General features: G+C 37.0%; 1 protein-coding gene across 1 annotated transcript; it reads left to right on the forward strand.

The window, feature by feature from the left end:
* Positions 1 to 5448: 5448 nt before the first annotated feature.
* On the forward strand, positions 5449 to 10003 carry LOC148022584 (GDSL esterase/lipase At1g71250-like). Its single transcript, XM_087695539.1, has 5 exons — positions 5449 to 5750; positions 7836 to 7963; positions 8606 to 8845; positions 9197 to 9449; positions 9557 to 10003. The coding sequence occupies exons 1-5, from the start codon at positions 5459 to 5461 to the stop codon at positions 9745 to 9747; spliced, it is 1104 nt and encodes a 367-aa protein (XP_087551665.1). The 5' UTR covers positions 5449 to 5458; the 3' UTR covers positions 9748 to 10003.
* Positions 10004 to 17287: the final 7284 nt, after the last annotated feature.

A 17287-nucleotide genomic window follows, 5' to 3' on the forward strand; every position in this document is an offset into this window, starting at 1 on the left:
TTTAGATGAGAGAGGATAGAGAATATGGCTTAGTTAAAGATCGAGACAAGGGATTTGAGCTAGCTCTCTTCCTCTTCCTCTCTCTCTCTCTCTCTCTCTCTCTCTCTCTAGCTTCTCGCAGCCTCTTGAAGAAGTATTCTTCCTTCTCTCTTCTTCTTTCTTGCAGCCTCTCGGGGTCTCCTTATGTCCCTTATGCCTCTCCCATGCCTCGTATTTATAGTGAATTGGGGAAGAGGGCTTGTGGTTGAGAAGTGGAGCTCTTTGTGGAGGGGGATCTTGGAAAGATCAGTGATCTGATGCTCAGATCATAAATCTGATGGTTCCATTGGCTCCGAAAGGGGGTTAAAACCCCAAGACACTTGGTTAGAAAGCTCTCAGTTCACTCTTTCTTCTTTTCTCTGTTCGAAGTGCTGTCTACTGCCTGTAAACTGCGATCGCGGTGCGCGCGATTTTGCCAGTCACTTTTCTTTATTTTTCTTTTTATAAAATCTTCAAACTAACTAACACATCACTTGTTTTTTTTTCTTTTAAATGACATCTAGTTCTAGAAATCTCCATATCTCTTTTTTTTTTAAATTAAGATAATCTCTAAAATATCTAAAATATTCTAGTCTTGTCCAAAGGTCTAATATTTTTAGACCATCCAAACTATACACATTATCCTAGTGATTAATATAACTCATAAGTTTCGTTCACGTTGTAATTTACGTGAAGGATGGCCACGGTCCTTGCCAATTCGAAAAAAATATCGAATTTACGACTCTTGATTTTTCTAAATAAAATATTTTAAATTAAATAAAAATTATTAATAATTAATGTTAGTTAGTTTTTACCTTAGTTAGTCTTTAGTTAGTAATCTTACTAACTTATTAATTAACTAACTAACTTTTGAACTAACCAACTAACTTTTATTGTGTGGAAATATTACAAAAGGAAAGTAGCATTACATGGCTAATCACATGTCTTGATTTACCAGTGGGGCGAAAAGGCAACAAACATTAATGATAATTTACCCAATGCTCATTTGTTTTGACTTCAACGAGAGGCTCAATTGTTCAAGACTGATCTCATACCCCATTAGGCAAATGATATTATTACTATTTTAGAGCATGGCATTACCAAATGCCCCATCTAGAGGGCTCATCTAACTTGCTTGTTGATTAAGACTCGACCCTACTAGATGATTGTTGGTCAAGTTTATTGACTAGGGCATGATGGTCTCCTTCGATGATGCATGTGTGAACATGACATGAGCATGTGCCCCACAAAGGCCATGGCGGCATTGCTGGTGGACATTTCAATGGTCAGGATACAACATGTGAGGTTTTATAGGCCTAGTTGTGGTGGCCCACCTTGTTTAAGGATGTGACACATTTAGTTAAGAATAGTGATGAGTGCCAATGCACCAGACTTCCTATTTGCAAGGACAAGATGGAGCTATCACATGTCATTGCTAGACAATGTTTTGAAAAATGGGGGATTGACTTTGTAGGACCTATTAGTCTAGCTACCCAGTATTCACAAGCACACTACATCATTGTGGCAATCGACTATTTGACTAAATGGGTTGAGGCACGAGCCACCCCAAAAATGATGCTCATGCAATGGATAAAATCTTGTGGTTGGGAACAAGTGATTTCTCGCTTTGGCTGTCTGATTGAGTTGGTCATGATCAGGGGACCCACTTTTTCAGTGAGGTTATAGAGCATTTTCTCTCTACCTTTCTAATTATCTAGTGCAAGTCAGCTTCGTACTATCCTCAGGCCAATGGGTAGGGGCTGAGTCCACCAACAAGATTTTGCTTAATGTGTTGACCAAGATTGTTTTTTCTTCAAGCTATGATTAGGATAATAAGTTTATGTATGTCCTTTGGGCTTGCGACACAACTTTCAAGACTGCAACTGGCCAAACTCCATTCTATGGCATTGATGCTATTATGCCAGTTGATTTTCACATCCCCAATCTTTGCATTGCAGTATAGGAGCATTGGGACATCACTTGTGCTTGGACCCACTAACTTGTGGAGTTGGAATGCCTCATTGAAACTCACCTTTTCGCCACACATGCCCTCCTTGTTGAAAAGGTCCGAGTAAGGCTTGTTTTGATAGACATGTGCAACAACATTCCTTAGACAAAGGTGACTTGGTGCTCTTGTATTCTCTTAAGGGTCAAAAGAAGAAATTGAATCTTTGTATTCTAGGACTGTATTGTGTTCTTCAAATTAGTAGGATGGGCAATGTTGAGCTTGAAACCCTAGAGAGTGCTAAACAAGCCAAGTAGTGGTATAAGCAGCAACCATTCATGAACATTATGACATAAAAAGCAAGTACAAAAGACAACTACCCTGCATTTCAATAAAGTAAATCTGTTTCATTATCAATTTTATGACCCATTCCTGCAAATAGTAACATAGATTCCGTGAATAGATCCATCAGCTTGTATTATAGCAATAAGCTTGTTTCACCCACATTGTTGCAATCAGCAACACAACTATGATGTTTCATCAATTATGAAACACTATAGTAACTAGCTTATTCCAAACATAAAGACACAGTCTGCATCTCAAAATGCCATCGGCTCATAACTCCTTATGTCCTACAAAAATATGAAATATTTTTGTAGCCAGATGTATAGTAGCACCATCCAAAGAGTAGGTAGGGAGAATACTTTAGCAAAAAAATGCTTTCTCACATTTCATTCCTAGTAAAGTGGCCAGCCAAGGGTAAATCCAACAGCATTAGATAGATCCAGCCTTGGAGGCTATGATTGACAACCTACTCAACTAGTAAAATAGTAGTAGACATACTATCTTATTGTTGCAGGACTCCTAGAGCAAAGATACTGAATTAGCCAATTAGAGGTACAAACAACCACCCTTCATGCAGATTGTGATATACAAATTTAGTATAAAAGCCTTTCAACCTACATTTCAACATTCATGCTAAATAGGTCTCTTGCAGTATTCATTCCTACAAATGGTGACACACATAACTAGCTTGTAGGCTTTAATGATCAATAACGAGCCTATGGTTACCATGGATTCATTGTCAATACACTACTACGATAACTAGTGTGGGAGCTTTTGCTAAACCGCCAAGACCCACGGACCGCTTATTGCTTCAAGCATTCCAAGCTGAGTACTAATGGCTACCTCTCACATAGCCGATGCGTCATCCATATCTACAGGTGTAGTGAGCTTACCTCCATGCCGATCAAGTTACCTCCTCTCCCGTGCACTCCGGTAGCTCCACGATCGAAGTGCAAGCTTCAAGCAAGCTTAATCCTCAAGCTCCATGCTCCAAGCTCCATTGCTGCGAGCAAGACAAGAGAAGAGAAGATGGAGAGCTTCTCCTCCCCGTTCCCTCACCCTCACACACTCACTCCCTCACACTCTCACACTCCCTCTCTCAAGCACAAGCTCAAGCAAGCAAGAACAAGGAGAAGAAGAAGAAGAGGAGAACCACTTTTGGCCACACACAAGAATGAGCTTCTCGTTCACTTTTCAACTTTATATACAAAACCCTAAATCCCTTTTGGGTGGTCATCCCCTTATCCCCTTTTTTACATGGCCGCTAGGACCTTTTTCCCATTGTCCTCCTATCTTCCTAGCTTCCTTCCTACCACCCATCTACCTTTACAAATTGCATGGGTGAAAGCCCGGCACTCTTAAAATAAATCATGGTGCAGCTTGCACTTTTTTACAAAAGTATAGACTCGCACTTTTTCTCATGCGTCTTTTTCCTTGATTTAGGACATTTCTGCGCTTCTTGTGTTTCCACATTCTTCTTGGCGTGCCTCCGTCTACTATTTCACTTTTGCCTTGGCCTTGTCTTCTGCTTTAGATTTTCTAGCTTTTCCACCTTGTTCGTTTGAGGGTTAACAACTAGCCTATGGTTACCATGGATTAATCATAGCATAAAGGCCATGTTTTTTTACTAGACAATTCATGTAGTTTGTATATCAAAATACATCATTATATTTCATGTCTTTGCAATACAAAAACTTTATCCATGAATCATCCTACAACTTATGATAATAATAATTTATTGCTAGCTATCATTAGATACATCAAACCTCCTAGCTTCTAGAATAGACCCTACAATACCAGGTTGAAGAGCAGAGTTTGACAAACAAAAACCATGGTTTTTTGTGATGACAAGTTAATAACATGCATCTAAGACTAGTATCACATTGCCATATATGTTTTATTTTCTTAAGATTATTTCCAACTTTTGTGCTGATCATCAATGGTAGCATTAGTATGCAAATTGAGGGTATTGATATTCGTCTTGCCTCTGTTTATGTCATGGGGAATGTATTAAGGAAAAAATCACCACCACCTATTTATTGAGGATTGATCACATCTTCTAGAATTTAATTTAAGGAAAATATTTTCAAACATAGTAGGGAGATCTTGGTGAGTTTGTCAAGGATGTTCTTGATTCATAGCAACAACACAAAAATTTAAATTTCTCTAAAACAAAAGCTCATGGTTTGATGAAATGCAATGGTAAAAGGATATTGCAAGCATATTACTTAATGACCATTCAAGGAGACAAGTTTTCAACAAAAATACAAGGTGAAGTGTTCTAGTATCTAAATAACTAATCAAGTTCTTTCCTTATAGAATGTGACACATAAGAATTTACATGATACCTCTAATAACAACAAGAAAAAATATGGATACAATAACTAAAAACAATTTCTTTGCTTAAAAATGGTTGTATTGTAGCATATTACACTCACAAATCAAGAGATCAACATGCTAGTTCCGGCATGACCAATGCATTTTATTGGTTGTCTAAGCAAGTAAGAACTAATGGGCAATTATTGGCAATTTTGTTTTGAGAGAAGTTATAATCCTTTGGAAACTTGCAGAGCTTTCGAAAGATTGGCATGTACCTTCAAAATTTACTTCAATTTTCCACGCGTTTCAAAATCACAAATAGATTGGTTGTAACTATGGTTAAGTTTCTTTTGTGAGAATCCTTTCTTAAATTGTATGTCTTCCATGAGCTATAAAGTCCATATCTACATTATTACAAAAAGAAACAGAACATTTATAGTTGTGGTTCTTTTCAAGGCACATGTTCATGTCTAATATGACATTAAAAACATAACGCTAGTTACTTATGCAACTAATGTGAATGTTGACCTTTTGTTTTGGAAAGGTCTATCTTCAATGACTTTCAAAAATCATAAGTATGAAAGTTTAGGGATGGTTACTTTTCTTTAGTAACATACTCTATGGTTTTGTTCCAAACTTCATGACCTACTCTTTGTAATCAAAGATTTTGACAAATGTCAATGACCTTTTTAAGGCAAAATGAAGAAAGGAAAGACAAAAAGATTTTTTCTAATACTATTGAATGCGTATTCAATAATAGGTAAGGTGAAGAGCTATAAGAAAGGCCTTGTTGATCCTACTTTCATCGATTGTGCAACCCTCATCCTCACTATGAAGAATAAAATTTTTCCTCCCCTTTGCATGTTCCTACTAGGTCTCATATCATCTATGAGTCCCCAAGGGTTCAATGTTTTATTTGCTCAACAAGCACCACCACCATCATCATCAATCATGCCCTCTAACTATACAGCCCTCTTTGTATATGGGGACTCTCTTGCAGATGTTGGTAATAACAACTACATCCTCACACTTGCTAGTGCCAACTTGCTCCCTAATGGAATCGACTACCCTAGTGGCCCCACTGGGCGATTTTGCAATGGGAAAATAGTAGCTGACTATTTAGGTATGATACATGACTAGAAATGTTTTTCTTAAGAAACTCATTCATATGAACTCAAAATGCTACCTTGCTTGCACATTTCATGTTGCAATTTCAAGTCTTTGAATGATGTCTCTAATATGCCAATGACTAGGCTTGTTGTATCTTTTACGTTAGACATCGAGATTACATTATTTTGTGCACCTTGCCCCAATTTGAGAAGCACCAACTTGTGAGTATGGATGACTTCTCAATTGAATGCTTGGATAATGTCTCCAATATCCATATACATGAAGCAACTAAAGCTTTCTAATTTAGCATATCATTAACAATAACTCTATATATGTATTAGTACACCAATTCTTTAATATTCCTTACTTCACCAACATATTTGCATTGTGTTCTCAACCATAGTTCTTTATATGTATTCATATACCAAGATCACATGTAAGTAATCACATTGGACAAGGATCTAGAAAGCATTTGCCCCTAATTCTAGGAGATTTTAGGTTCTCCATACTCATACCTTTTTATTGAAGCAAATCCATCACACTCTCATGTGCTAAATTTTTCTTGTATATTATGAGCAAAAGTAAAGTCCAACATCAACACTTTCCAATGTATTTTTTGTTAGGTATAGAGCTATTACCATTGTTAATAGCAAGCAATACGATTTATCAATTTTATATCATGGCTAATAAGCTCCATTAATCTAGACTTTATGTATTATACTTTTTATTTCATTAATTTGCCAATAAGTTGTCTTAGCTATTTTTATTAAACATATGCATGATATCATATGCTTATATTTTGTTGGCTAATTTTAATTATAAAATATATAAATCCTCACTAATTGATTCTTGCATTTGCTTGGATCATCCTCAAGTTTGGATCTACTAAGGCAAAATCTTTGTTGAAATATCCTCCTTTTTGGATTATTGAAATCTTCAAGCTTCAAAGAGGATATTTTCTACAAGCTTTTTTAGTTGGATGAGAAAAGTAATGAGAAAGTAATCAATGCATAGTACATGATGCTCTCTCTCTCTCTCTCTCTCTCTCTCTCTCTCTCTCTCTCTCTCTCTCTCTCTCTCTCTCTCTCTCTCTCTCTCTCTCTCTCTCTCTCTCCCCAAGTTAAGACATTCTCATGGATTAGCCTCAAATTTCTACAATCTTTGATGTGTATAAAATTTTTTAATGTATGTATCTTATCACATATACACATATATCCCCTCAAATCTACTATAATTTAGGCATTGCATTACTTGCCATGGCTAGCTAATGGAGTATTTTTTCCATGCTTGAGCATTTTCTAAAGGGCCATTATAAATATGTGAATATGTACACACACACAGAGGATCAAGTGTCCCTCACTCTTCTTTTATTATAATAGTAGACCATTCATTTATTATATAGTAAATAATGCCTATAACATCACTCTACTTTTACTTTAGGGGTACATTAGTATCCCTCCTTTTACATATTTTAAACTCATGTTACATGATGAGTCTTGAGCATTGATTGAGAAGCTTAACCACTTACCAAAGGTACAAAATGTGAAAGGTTGGTCTTTGTGAATAAGTACCCTCACGAAATAGCATAATTTAAAGTTTATGGATTACTATTATGGACTTAAAATAGTATGCACTCTCTCATATTTTGAAAAGTAGATTATCAGCATCATGTTGCCTTATTTGCATTCTAGGAAGAATTTCATTATGTTTTAAAAAAATGTCACATTCACTTCGATACTTAATGAGGTTCAACCATTTGTTAATTCTCTCTCTCTCTCTCTCTCTCTCTCTCCCTCTCCCTCTCCCTCTCCCTCTCCCTCTCCCTCTCCCTCTCCCTCTCTCCTCTCTCTCTCTCTCTCTCTCTCTCTCTCTCTCTCTCTCTCTCTCTCTCTCTCTCTCTCTCTCTCTCTCTCTCTCTCTCTCTCTCTCTCTCTCTCTCTCTCTCTCTCTCTCTCTCTCTCTCTCTCCTGGAAGCCATCACAACCAATAATAAAAGACAAAAAGGCTATGGATTACAAAAAAAGAAAGATTTGTTGTATATTAATAAGTAAATTTTAGGGAAAACGATTACTTAACATGTCCTTTGATGTGCATATAGCTCAAAGTATATCCCTTCCTCCACCGCCACCTTATTTGGCCCCAACAACAAGAGGCCAAGTCTTGCTAAAAGGTGTGAACTATGCATCAGGTGCAGCAGGAATACTAGCTAGTTCAGGATACAACTTTGTAAGTTATTATTTTCTTTCCTGAATAGTTCACGTTTCTAAAATTATGAACAATTAATTTTGGAGTTTTTAGAAATTCTAAGAGGGTAAACAAATGAGCCACTTCTTTGAGCTTAGTAGTATGACTCACATCATGGTAGTATATATGTTAGTTATCAATCACCTAAGTCTACGAGCTTGACAATTGTGGACCAATATGGAACTAGGATAGAATCATGATGATATTCTAATAAACATGAAAAAATGAAAGTGAAGAATCTTTATAATTGATCTTGTCGTATCTTGTGGGCATACTTAAATTAGGTGTGTAATGCTTGGTAAGAAATGCTTTTAGAAAAACCTATGAGAGCATCCAAAACCCATCAACTCAATATTTCAAATCTATGAAGAATTTTCAACCTATTATCAAAAATAACCTCAAAATTAATTGTCTTATTTCAAAATTTCATGGTTTTCATAATAGGAGAGTTTGCTTGATATAATACCTAAGTTTTCATAAAGTATAATTGAAAATTGGACATTTTGTATTTTAAAAACTCTATTGTTAATGTAATTATACTCTTTGAGACCTTAGTTAGTCTCCAACATTGAGCATAGTTGGATGAAAATGGATATCTTATGATAGACATCATTCCTCATGCAGATTGGTCGAATTGCTTTTGACACCCAACTAGCTTGGACGAATAACACCATACAACAAATTCAACAACTTACGAATGCAACTGCAACACATGATTTGCTTCTAAAATCTTTATACCTGGTCATCATAGGCTCAAATGATTTTATAAACAACTACTTGTTGCCATTTTCCAATACCTCATCACAATACACGCCTCAACAATACATACAAGTCTTACTTGAAAAGTTGTCCTCCCAACTCAAGGTTGGCCAATCTACCCAGTCTACATATTTCTCTTTGATACACTAAATCATTCCTAAATTCATTATGCAATTGAATGATTGAAGTACAAAAGGCATATTAAATAAGTCTAGAAGGTTCTTGAATATTAAAGTGATCATATTACATGTACAATAGTAAAGCTAAGACTTACACAAAGAAATGATCTTCTAGAGGAGATGAGTTTAGGAAACATGTAGCAACTTAGGATTAAAGAAGAATGTATAAAGTGAACTTAATGACTCTTAAACTTGCAATATGAGGTATTTTGCTTACATAATGGGAGAGAGCTTTTTCATCATGTGTCTTGGAGTACTAGACTAACCAATTATATAGGAATTATATAATCTAGGAGCAAGAACGGTTATACTACCAAGCGTTGGACCACTCGGATGTATACCTTCACAACTTGCACAACGGAGTGCGAATGGGAGTTGTTCTAGCTATGTGAACAATCTAGTTTTAGGGTTCAACCAAGGTCTTCAAGCACTCTTAACACAACTCAATGGTGAGCTAGAAGGAGCAAAATTCATATACGTAGATGTATACAACCCCATCCTTGCCTTTCGAACAAACCCTCAACAATATGGTGAGATTTGTGTGTGTGTGTGTGTTTGTGATCCTCCTTGAAATTAACACCTTTACAATGCCTTTGTTTTCAAATGTTCATGAGATTTTTGTGTTTCTATCAAATAGGTTTCAAAAGTGGCGACACAGCATGTTGTGGATATGGGCGATTCAATGGAGATGTCCCATGTGTGCCTATCTTGGTGCCATGTGCTAATCGTTCGGATTATGTGTTTTGGGATCCCTTTCATCCAACACAAGCCACAAACATATTACTAACAAATGTCCTTCTCACAACATTTTCGAATGCACTACAATAAGTTGTTTATCAAAGTGTTAAAAAGTAAGATAACTAAGGATATGCGGATAAGTTAGACTCGTTACCTCAAGTTATGCCTATTGAATTTGGGAAGGAGGGTGTAAGCTTGACATTATAAAATGCTACCTACTAGAATAAAAGCCTTCTTAGTAATAATTAGGTATTCATGTGAAAATATTTCTTAATTTTCATATTGGAAGAAATTTACTTATTATGAGTTTTATACTTTGATGTAGGGACACTATATTTTTCTTTTTCAATATTGTGTCAAGTTTCTACATACAAATATTTCATGAAGTCTTCCATTTTTTGTTTTTCATGAACATAAGTTACACATGAGGTCTTGAAAAATGTGAATTTTCAAAGGTTGTTGGATTTTCCAATGGGTTTAAAGCTCAAGTGCTTTGAGCATGTGGGTGTGTACATGGATGTGTGAGTTCAAACCTTGCTTACATCATAGATGCATCTTTCAAAGTTCAAGAGTTCTCAAAAAGAAAAAAAAAATTGAATTCTTCATTAGGGAACAAATTTTTTTAATGAATTTTCTCCTAAATTTTATAAAGCCATTATATTTGAAAAGTACATGTAGTGTCCATTTGATTTCACATGACATAGAAAGCCTTAGCTTTGTGAAATAAATGCTCTATGTAGCTAGGTTCTATGTTGATCAAGGATGTCATTCTTATGCATAATATATATTCTTATATTGTCTTAATCCTTGTGAAATGAGGTAATATTTTGTAAGATTTGAACCATTTTGTCTTTATCTTCCTTTTTTAAACCTTTTTCTCTTTGCTCTAAGTCTTTGAAAAAGAAAATACCTACAACTTCTATTTCATAGCATGCAATGTTACAAAATCTCAACGTTGTAAAAGAAGTCATTCAATCATATGAAGGAATTGATTTGGCATAATTGAAAACATTGATCCTTGTAGAAAAGTTTTCTTCACCCATAGGAACAAGTGATTTCAATAAGGTGAAGCATTGAAAAGAAATTCAAATGTTCAAGTGCACCTTAGTAGCTTTGTCAAAAAAGAAATCTTTCATATCCACTACTTCACGAATTTCCAACTCTAAATCAAATGGGGAAAGGTAGTAGAAGAGAGGTAAAGAGAGGAGAAGCTCATTCCTTGCTTAATTATTGCATACTTGCTTACTCTCATAGAAGCATAAGCTCAAAATCACACAAGAAAATGACATTATATTCAATCTTGTTCTTTGAAACCCATTGGGTGAGGAAGATGAAGTCTAAGAGTAACAAAGAGGCTATTAACCCACCATGGAGCATTCAAAAGGAAGAAACTACCCACTTGCTATTAATGAGAAGCAAAGTAGATGGGAAGTTCTCTTGAATGAACTATGTTAAGTGATATATGAAGTATTCGCAAGTATCAAGTACCACAATCCATCTCAAGTCATGAGGAAAAAACCTCTAGCCAACTCTTTAGAGTTAAAAGTGTATGTGCATAGGAAAGCATCAAAACAATTGGAGGTACATAACATGCATGAAAAACCTTAAGTGAATGATGTGAACACCTATATTGGATGTGACAAATCATCTTCCAAGTCAAAAGCCTTATGAAAAACTTTCTTCATATTTCTCTTAGGAAAGACATGTTACGAACAAAAGTGCCACATATTGTACAAGCATATACATCAAGTCAATCTAATTATGGATTTGACTCTAAATCTATGATTATGTGGGTCAATAGGCATCATGGATGCACATTCTCTTACACAACAATAATATATTGAACTTCAAATCTTGATGTGGCTAGTGTTTTTTTCTTTTAATAAGCCATGAGATCAAGCTCCATGAAGAAGAAAACAAATTATTTAGCTTCATAGCTCTATGTGACCACTATTGGTTGCTTCTTCGATATATTGTCTAGCAAGAAGGAAGAAATTACAACTCATGTGTCATGAAAACTAGTGCAATGGCTCTTTACACCCATATGCAAGGAAGTAGGACTAACTTTCCCATGGAAAAGACCCAATTTTATATTGTCTTTGAGACATCTAAAGACACACTTCAATGCTAGCAAAGGATTATTGCCATGGCTATGCATATGAATCTTCTTAATTGGAAATCATGATTACATATATTAGTAGATATTGCAGACATAATTCAAGCACATCACATGTTGTTGATAAAGAAAGACATAAAATGAAATGCCAATATCTTAATGCAAATACTCGCATGTGATTCACCATCTGTTTATGATTTTTTAAACCCATATGAAAGGAAGTAGGACTAATTGTCCCATGGAAAAGACTCAATTCGATAGTGACTTTGAGGTACCTAAAGACACACTTCAATGCTTGCCAAGGCTTATTGCCACAACTATGCATTTGGATCTTCTCAATTGAGAATCACTATTATATACATCAATAAATACTATAGAAGTAATTGAAGCACCTCACATGTTGTTGATAAAGAGAGGGATAAAATGAATTATCAATACCTTAAATAGAAATACTCATATGTGATTCACCATTTGTTTATGGCCATTCTAAGCCTCATAAGGCTTGCGTATGGTGTTGTATATGCAAAGGGAATATCTATCCCACACCTAGGTGCATTACAAGTGTAACCATGTATAGATCTTGTGGCTTCATTTTGTCTATTGGATTTATGATGAAATGAGGATGTGAAAGAAATTTAAGAAAATAAACTTGAAAAATTGTGGTCTAAAATGCATTGCAAAGTTTAAGTTTCCCATTAGAAATTACTGTTGAGATATCGAGCTCCACTCGTGATATGCCAGGGTGACCGTTGTACATTTACGTCACCCACTTGTCAGTTGCAGATGCGGTTGGTACATCGCCCATGAATAATAGCTAGATGACAGCTATCCTTATCTATTCTAGTTCGTGGGTCAGTTAGTATGTCACCTTAGTTAGTTGAGTTTGGTTTGAGACCCATATATAGGGTTCTTCTATTTCTATGTACTAGAGATCTTTTTGGCTTACACAACTAAGAAGAGGAAAATTGTTTTCAGCCTCCACCTTTGTGTGTATTCCCCCATTGTGCAAGCAAGAAAGCTACAAGTGAGACTCCTTCCTTGTCTCCCACAATCTTGACATGGTATTAGAGCCTTGTTCATGGTAAGGAGCTCAAGAAAGCAAGTCAAGCTCGCGGTGTTCTAGTAAGAGGACCAGTGTTGCTTTCATTTTTCTGTTTTGGGAGCAAGTCTCTCCAGGTAGCACAGCCGGAAAGTGCAAGAGTGCATTGTCTCAGATTGAGACGCCCTTCGCGGTGTAGCAAGAGGGCAGTATATGCTGCGGGATGAGGCTTTAGCCCTCGGTTGCTCTGTTTTTTTTATTAGAGGCCATTTCGGGGCCTGTTTTGGAGGCGGAAGTTTTCTGCACGCACTCAGGAAAATGCTATGTTTTATGCTGTGCGACCACTGTTCTATAGGTCGATGAAAAGTTACCACAAAAATTGCATCGTATGCTTGTGTGCAGAGACATTGGGAGTTACAGAATCATCCTTATTTCTTGTTTATGCAAAATCGTCACTAGGAAGTGATTGTGTGGTCAAATACCACTTTCGCCAGTTTTGCAGATTTGCCCTTGTGAGGGTGAAGCTGTGTTTTTTGCAGTGACAGAATTTTTTTGCAGTGTCCTGTAATGGCGTCAGATTCTCTTTCACAGATTGTAACTGAAAATCTTGACAAGAACAACTTCCAAGCATGGAAGTTTAGAATGACGAATTTCCTTATGGGAAAAGGATATTGGGAATTTGTTGCAGGAAATGAAAAAGAACCAATTCTTCCTGATGTTCCCAATCAACAGCAAATGCAGGCATTTAAAGCATGGCATGAGAGAGCCAGGAAAGTTATGTATTGGCTGTCTATCAGCATTTCAGACTCTATGATTGTGCATATTCAAGATGCAAGTACGCCAAAGGAGGCATGGGATACTTTGTCAAAAATGTATAGCACAAATATGCAAGCCAGGAAAATGCAGCTCAAGGAAGAGTTGCATAGTGTGCAAAGAGAAAGTATGAGCATCAATGACTACCACATGAAGGTGAAGAAGATTGCACATTCACTTGCTTCCATTGGGTCGCCAGTGGAAGATGATGATTTAGTTTCTATGACCTTGAATGGTCTAGGAAAGGATTATGCACAGTTTCGAACATCCATTTCAGTTTGTGAAAGATTTCTTGATTTTGAGGAGTTGATTGCTCTTCTAATTTCTGAGGAGCAGAGAAATGGTGGTGCATCTTCTTCAGGAGGAACTTCAAAAGAAACTGTCTTCTACTCAAATGCTGGAAGAGGTAGAGGCAGAGGTAGAGGAGGCCGATCTGGAGGCCGTGATAGAATCAGAATATGCAGCAGACTCAAGAAACCTAGTCCTATGGAGGAGGACGTGGTAACTCTAGAGGCAGGGGGAGCCAAAGAGGTCGTGGTGGATGGCAAAGAGGCCAAAATGCAAACAGCAATGTTGAATGCTACTACTGTGGTAAAATGGGTCATATGGCTAAAGACTGCTATAAAAAGCAGAATGACATCATGAATGGGAAATTGCAACAAGGAAATTATGCATCTTCTAGTAGACAAGGTGATGACAGAAATGAGCATTTGTTTATGGTGCAGCACATGAATAATTCTGTGACAAGTGCAAAAGAAAGCAACGAAGTGTGGTATGTTGACTCAGGTGCATCAAACCACATGACAGGTCATGCAGAATGGATGCAGGATGCAAGAAAAATGAAAAAACCAGGATTTGTAGAGACTGGTGATGATACTGCACATCCTATTGTGCAGATTGGAAAAATTCATTTGTCTATGCAGGATGGGAAAAAGAAATACCTGTCCAATGTATTTCATGTCCCGAATATCACCAAGAATCTGGTTTCAGTTGGTCAAATGGTTGAGCAAGGCTTACAGGTTAGATTTAATCCTCATGGATGCTTTGTTGAGGATATGAAAAATAAAGGTCGCTTGATAGCAAAAGGAAAGAAGAAGGGCAAAATGTTTATGTTGAATGCAGACATGCCTGAATTGAGTGCAACAATGTTTGCACATGGGACCGATGTAGTTGTAGATATCGATATCTGGCATAAACGCATTGGTCATGTTAATGTACAGCGACTTAAATCAATGCAAGCCCAAAATATTGTTACAAGATTGCCTAAATTCAAGGTTGCAGAAATGCATAAGGTATGTGAAGCCTGTCAGTTTGGAAAACAGGCAAGGAAACCATTTCCTAGACATGTTTAAGAGAGTAAGAAGGCATTGGAATTAATCCACTCTGATGTGTGGACTACTAAAGCTGCATCTCTTGGAAGCTGTCATTATTTTGTCACTTTTATTGATGACTATAGCAGAAAAGTTTGGGTGTATTTTATAAAAAAGAAAAGTGAATTTTTTGGGCATTTCAAAACTCTTAAAGCTATGGTTGAAAAAGAAACAGGCCTGCAAATAAAATGCCTAAGGTCAGATGGAGGGGGAGAGTACCTCTCAAATGAGTTTGCAAGGTTCCTGGAAGAGCATGGCATAAAGCAGCAATATTCATGCAGTCATACCCCACAACAAAATGGAATTTCATAAAGGAAAAACAAGCATATTGGAGAGGCATCTCGTGCCATGCTCAATGAAAAAGACTTGCCAGATTTTTATTGGGCTAAGGCAGCTGCTACAGCAGACTACATAATGAATAGGACTCCCACTGCAGCAATACATGGGATGACTCCAGAGGAGAGGTATACTGGTTGGAAACCAGATATTTCTCATTTGAAAATTGTTGGTTGCATTGCCTATGTTCATGTGCCAGATGAGTTGAGATCCAAGTTGGATCCAAAAGCTGAGAAGTGCATCTTTATTGGTTACTCTCTGCAGCAAAAAGGGTATAGATGCTATAACCCTTCTACTCGTAAGTTTACAATGAGCAGAGATGTTGTTTTTGATGAGATGAGGAGCTGGTATAAACCAATAAATGTGATTGATAATGTAGATGCACAAAATAGTAATGTTGCACAGAATTCACAGCATCAGTCACAAGATATTAGTGGACCTGGAGCGTCCTCTAGCAGTGGTTCACATTCTTCGCCATAGATAGGCAGATTGAGATCAGGAGAATCTTCTCAAAGTAATGCAAATAGTGGTATGCATGTATCACAAAAAGGAAAAGAGAAGGTAGATCAACCCATGTTTGATGTGAATGCAGGTCACTCTTATGTGGATGGTGAATCCAGTGGCCTAGAACATTGATGATGAGTTGGATATTCCTTCTATTGTTACACCTGGAGTAAGGAAAACTAGGGATGTTTTGAGAGCACCTGGGAGTGAACCTACTTTGCGCAGGTCTACTAGAGCTAGGTATCCTGTGGATAGGCTGAAATATGATGGATTTACAGCCATTCACTATGCATATGTGGTCAAAGTGATACAGGAACCAGAACCCACTTCTTTTGAGCAAGCCATGGGAAAAGAAAAATGGGAGAAAGCCATGGATGAATAAATGGATGCCTTGGAAGCAAATGCTACATGGGAACTGGTACATTTGCCTAAAGATAAGCATGCAATTGGTTGTAAGTGGGTTTATAAGGTGAAATACAATGCAGATGGTTCTGTGAATAGATACAAGGCAAGATTAGTAGTCAAGGGGTATGCACAAACATATGGCATTGATTATGAAGAAACATTCAGTCCGGTTGCAAGGATGGCAACCGTAAAAGTAGTCATTGCTATGGCTGCATCAAAGGGATGGTCTTTACATCAGATGGATGTAAAGAATGCCTTCTTGCATGGTGATTTGCAAGAAGAGGTCTATGTGGAGCAGCCATCAGGTTATGTGCATGCTGTTCATCCTGAGTTTGTTTGCAGGTTGAAGAAAGCATTGTATGGCTTGAAGCAAGCACCTAGAGCATGGTCTGACAAGATAGGACAGTATCTTGTCACTATTGGCTTTCAGATTTCCAAGGCAGATTTCTCACTTTATGTGAGAAAAACAGAGAAATGTATTATGCTACTTGTCATTTATGTTGATGATTTGATTATGACAGGTGACAGTGATGAAGATATCCTTCATGTGAAAATGTTATTGAAGCAGAAGTTTGAGATGAAGGATTTGGGAGAGCTGCGTTATTTCTTGGGCATTGAGGTGATTAGATCACCAAGTGGGATACAGCTCTTGCAGAGGCAGTATGGATTGGACATGCTGTCCAAATATGGGATGACAAGCTGTAAGCCTATTTCAGTTCCTTTGGAGCAGAATGTGAAGTTGAGCGCGGATGCAGGTGAGCTTCTCGAAGACCCTACTATGTACAGACGCATAGTAGGAAGTTTGATTTATATGACTATTACCAGGCCAGATTTGAGCTATGCTGTTGGATTGGTAAGTTAGTTTATGCAGGCTCCAAGGAGACCACATTTGGATGCGACTAGACGCATACTTAGATATGTGAAGTCCACATTGCAATATGGACTACTTTATGAGACTGGGGTTCAGATACAGTTGTATGGATACACTGATGCTGATTGGGCTGGTAGTATTTTTGATAGACGATCTACCAATGGATATGTGTTCTC

The sequence above is a fragment of the Lygodium microphyllum genome, chromosome 16 (assembly GCF_053477565.2).
Source record: "Lygodium microphyllum isolate KBCC chromosome 16, Lygodium_microphyllum_v1.1.10, whole genome shotgun sequence".
In the NCBI taxonomy this organism is placed as follows: Eukaryota; Viridiplantae; Streptophyta; class Polypodiopsida; order Schizaeales; family Lygodiaceae; genus Lygodium; species Lygodium microphyllum.

Excerpts from the sequence above, each read along its gene's own strand:
- LOC148022584 (XM_087695539.1), top strand. The coding sequence starts at position 5,459 with ATGAAGAATAAAATTTTTCCTCCCCTTTGCATGTTCCTACTAGGTCTC. Across the intron at positions 7,964-8,605 it reads CTAGTTCAGGATACAACTTT|ATTGGTCGAATTGCTTTTGA; the intron begins GTAAGTTATTAT and ends TTCCTCATGCAG. Across the intron at positions 9,450-9,556 it reads AACAAACCCTCAACAATATG|GTTTCAAAAGTGGCGACACA; the intron begins GTGAGATTTGTG and ends TCTATCAAATAG.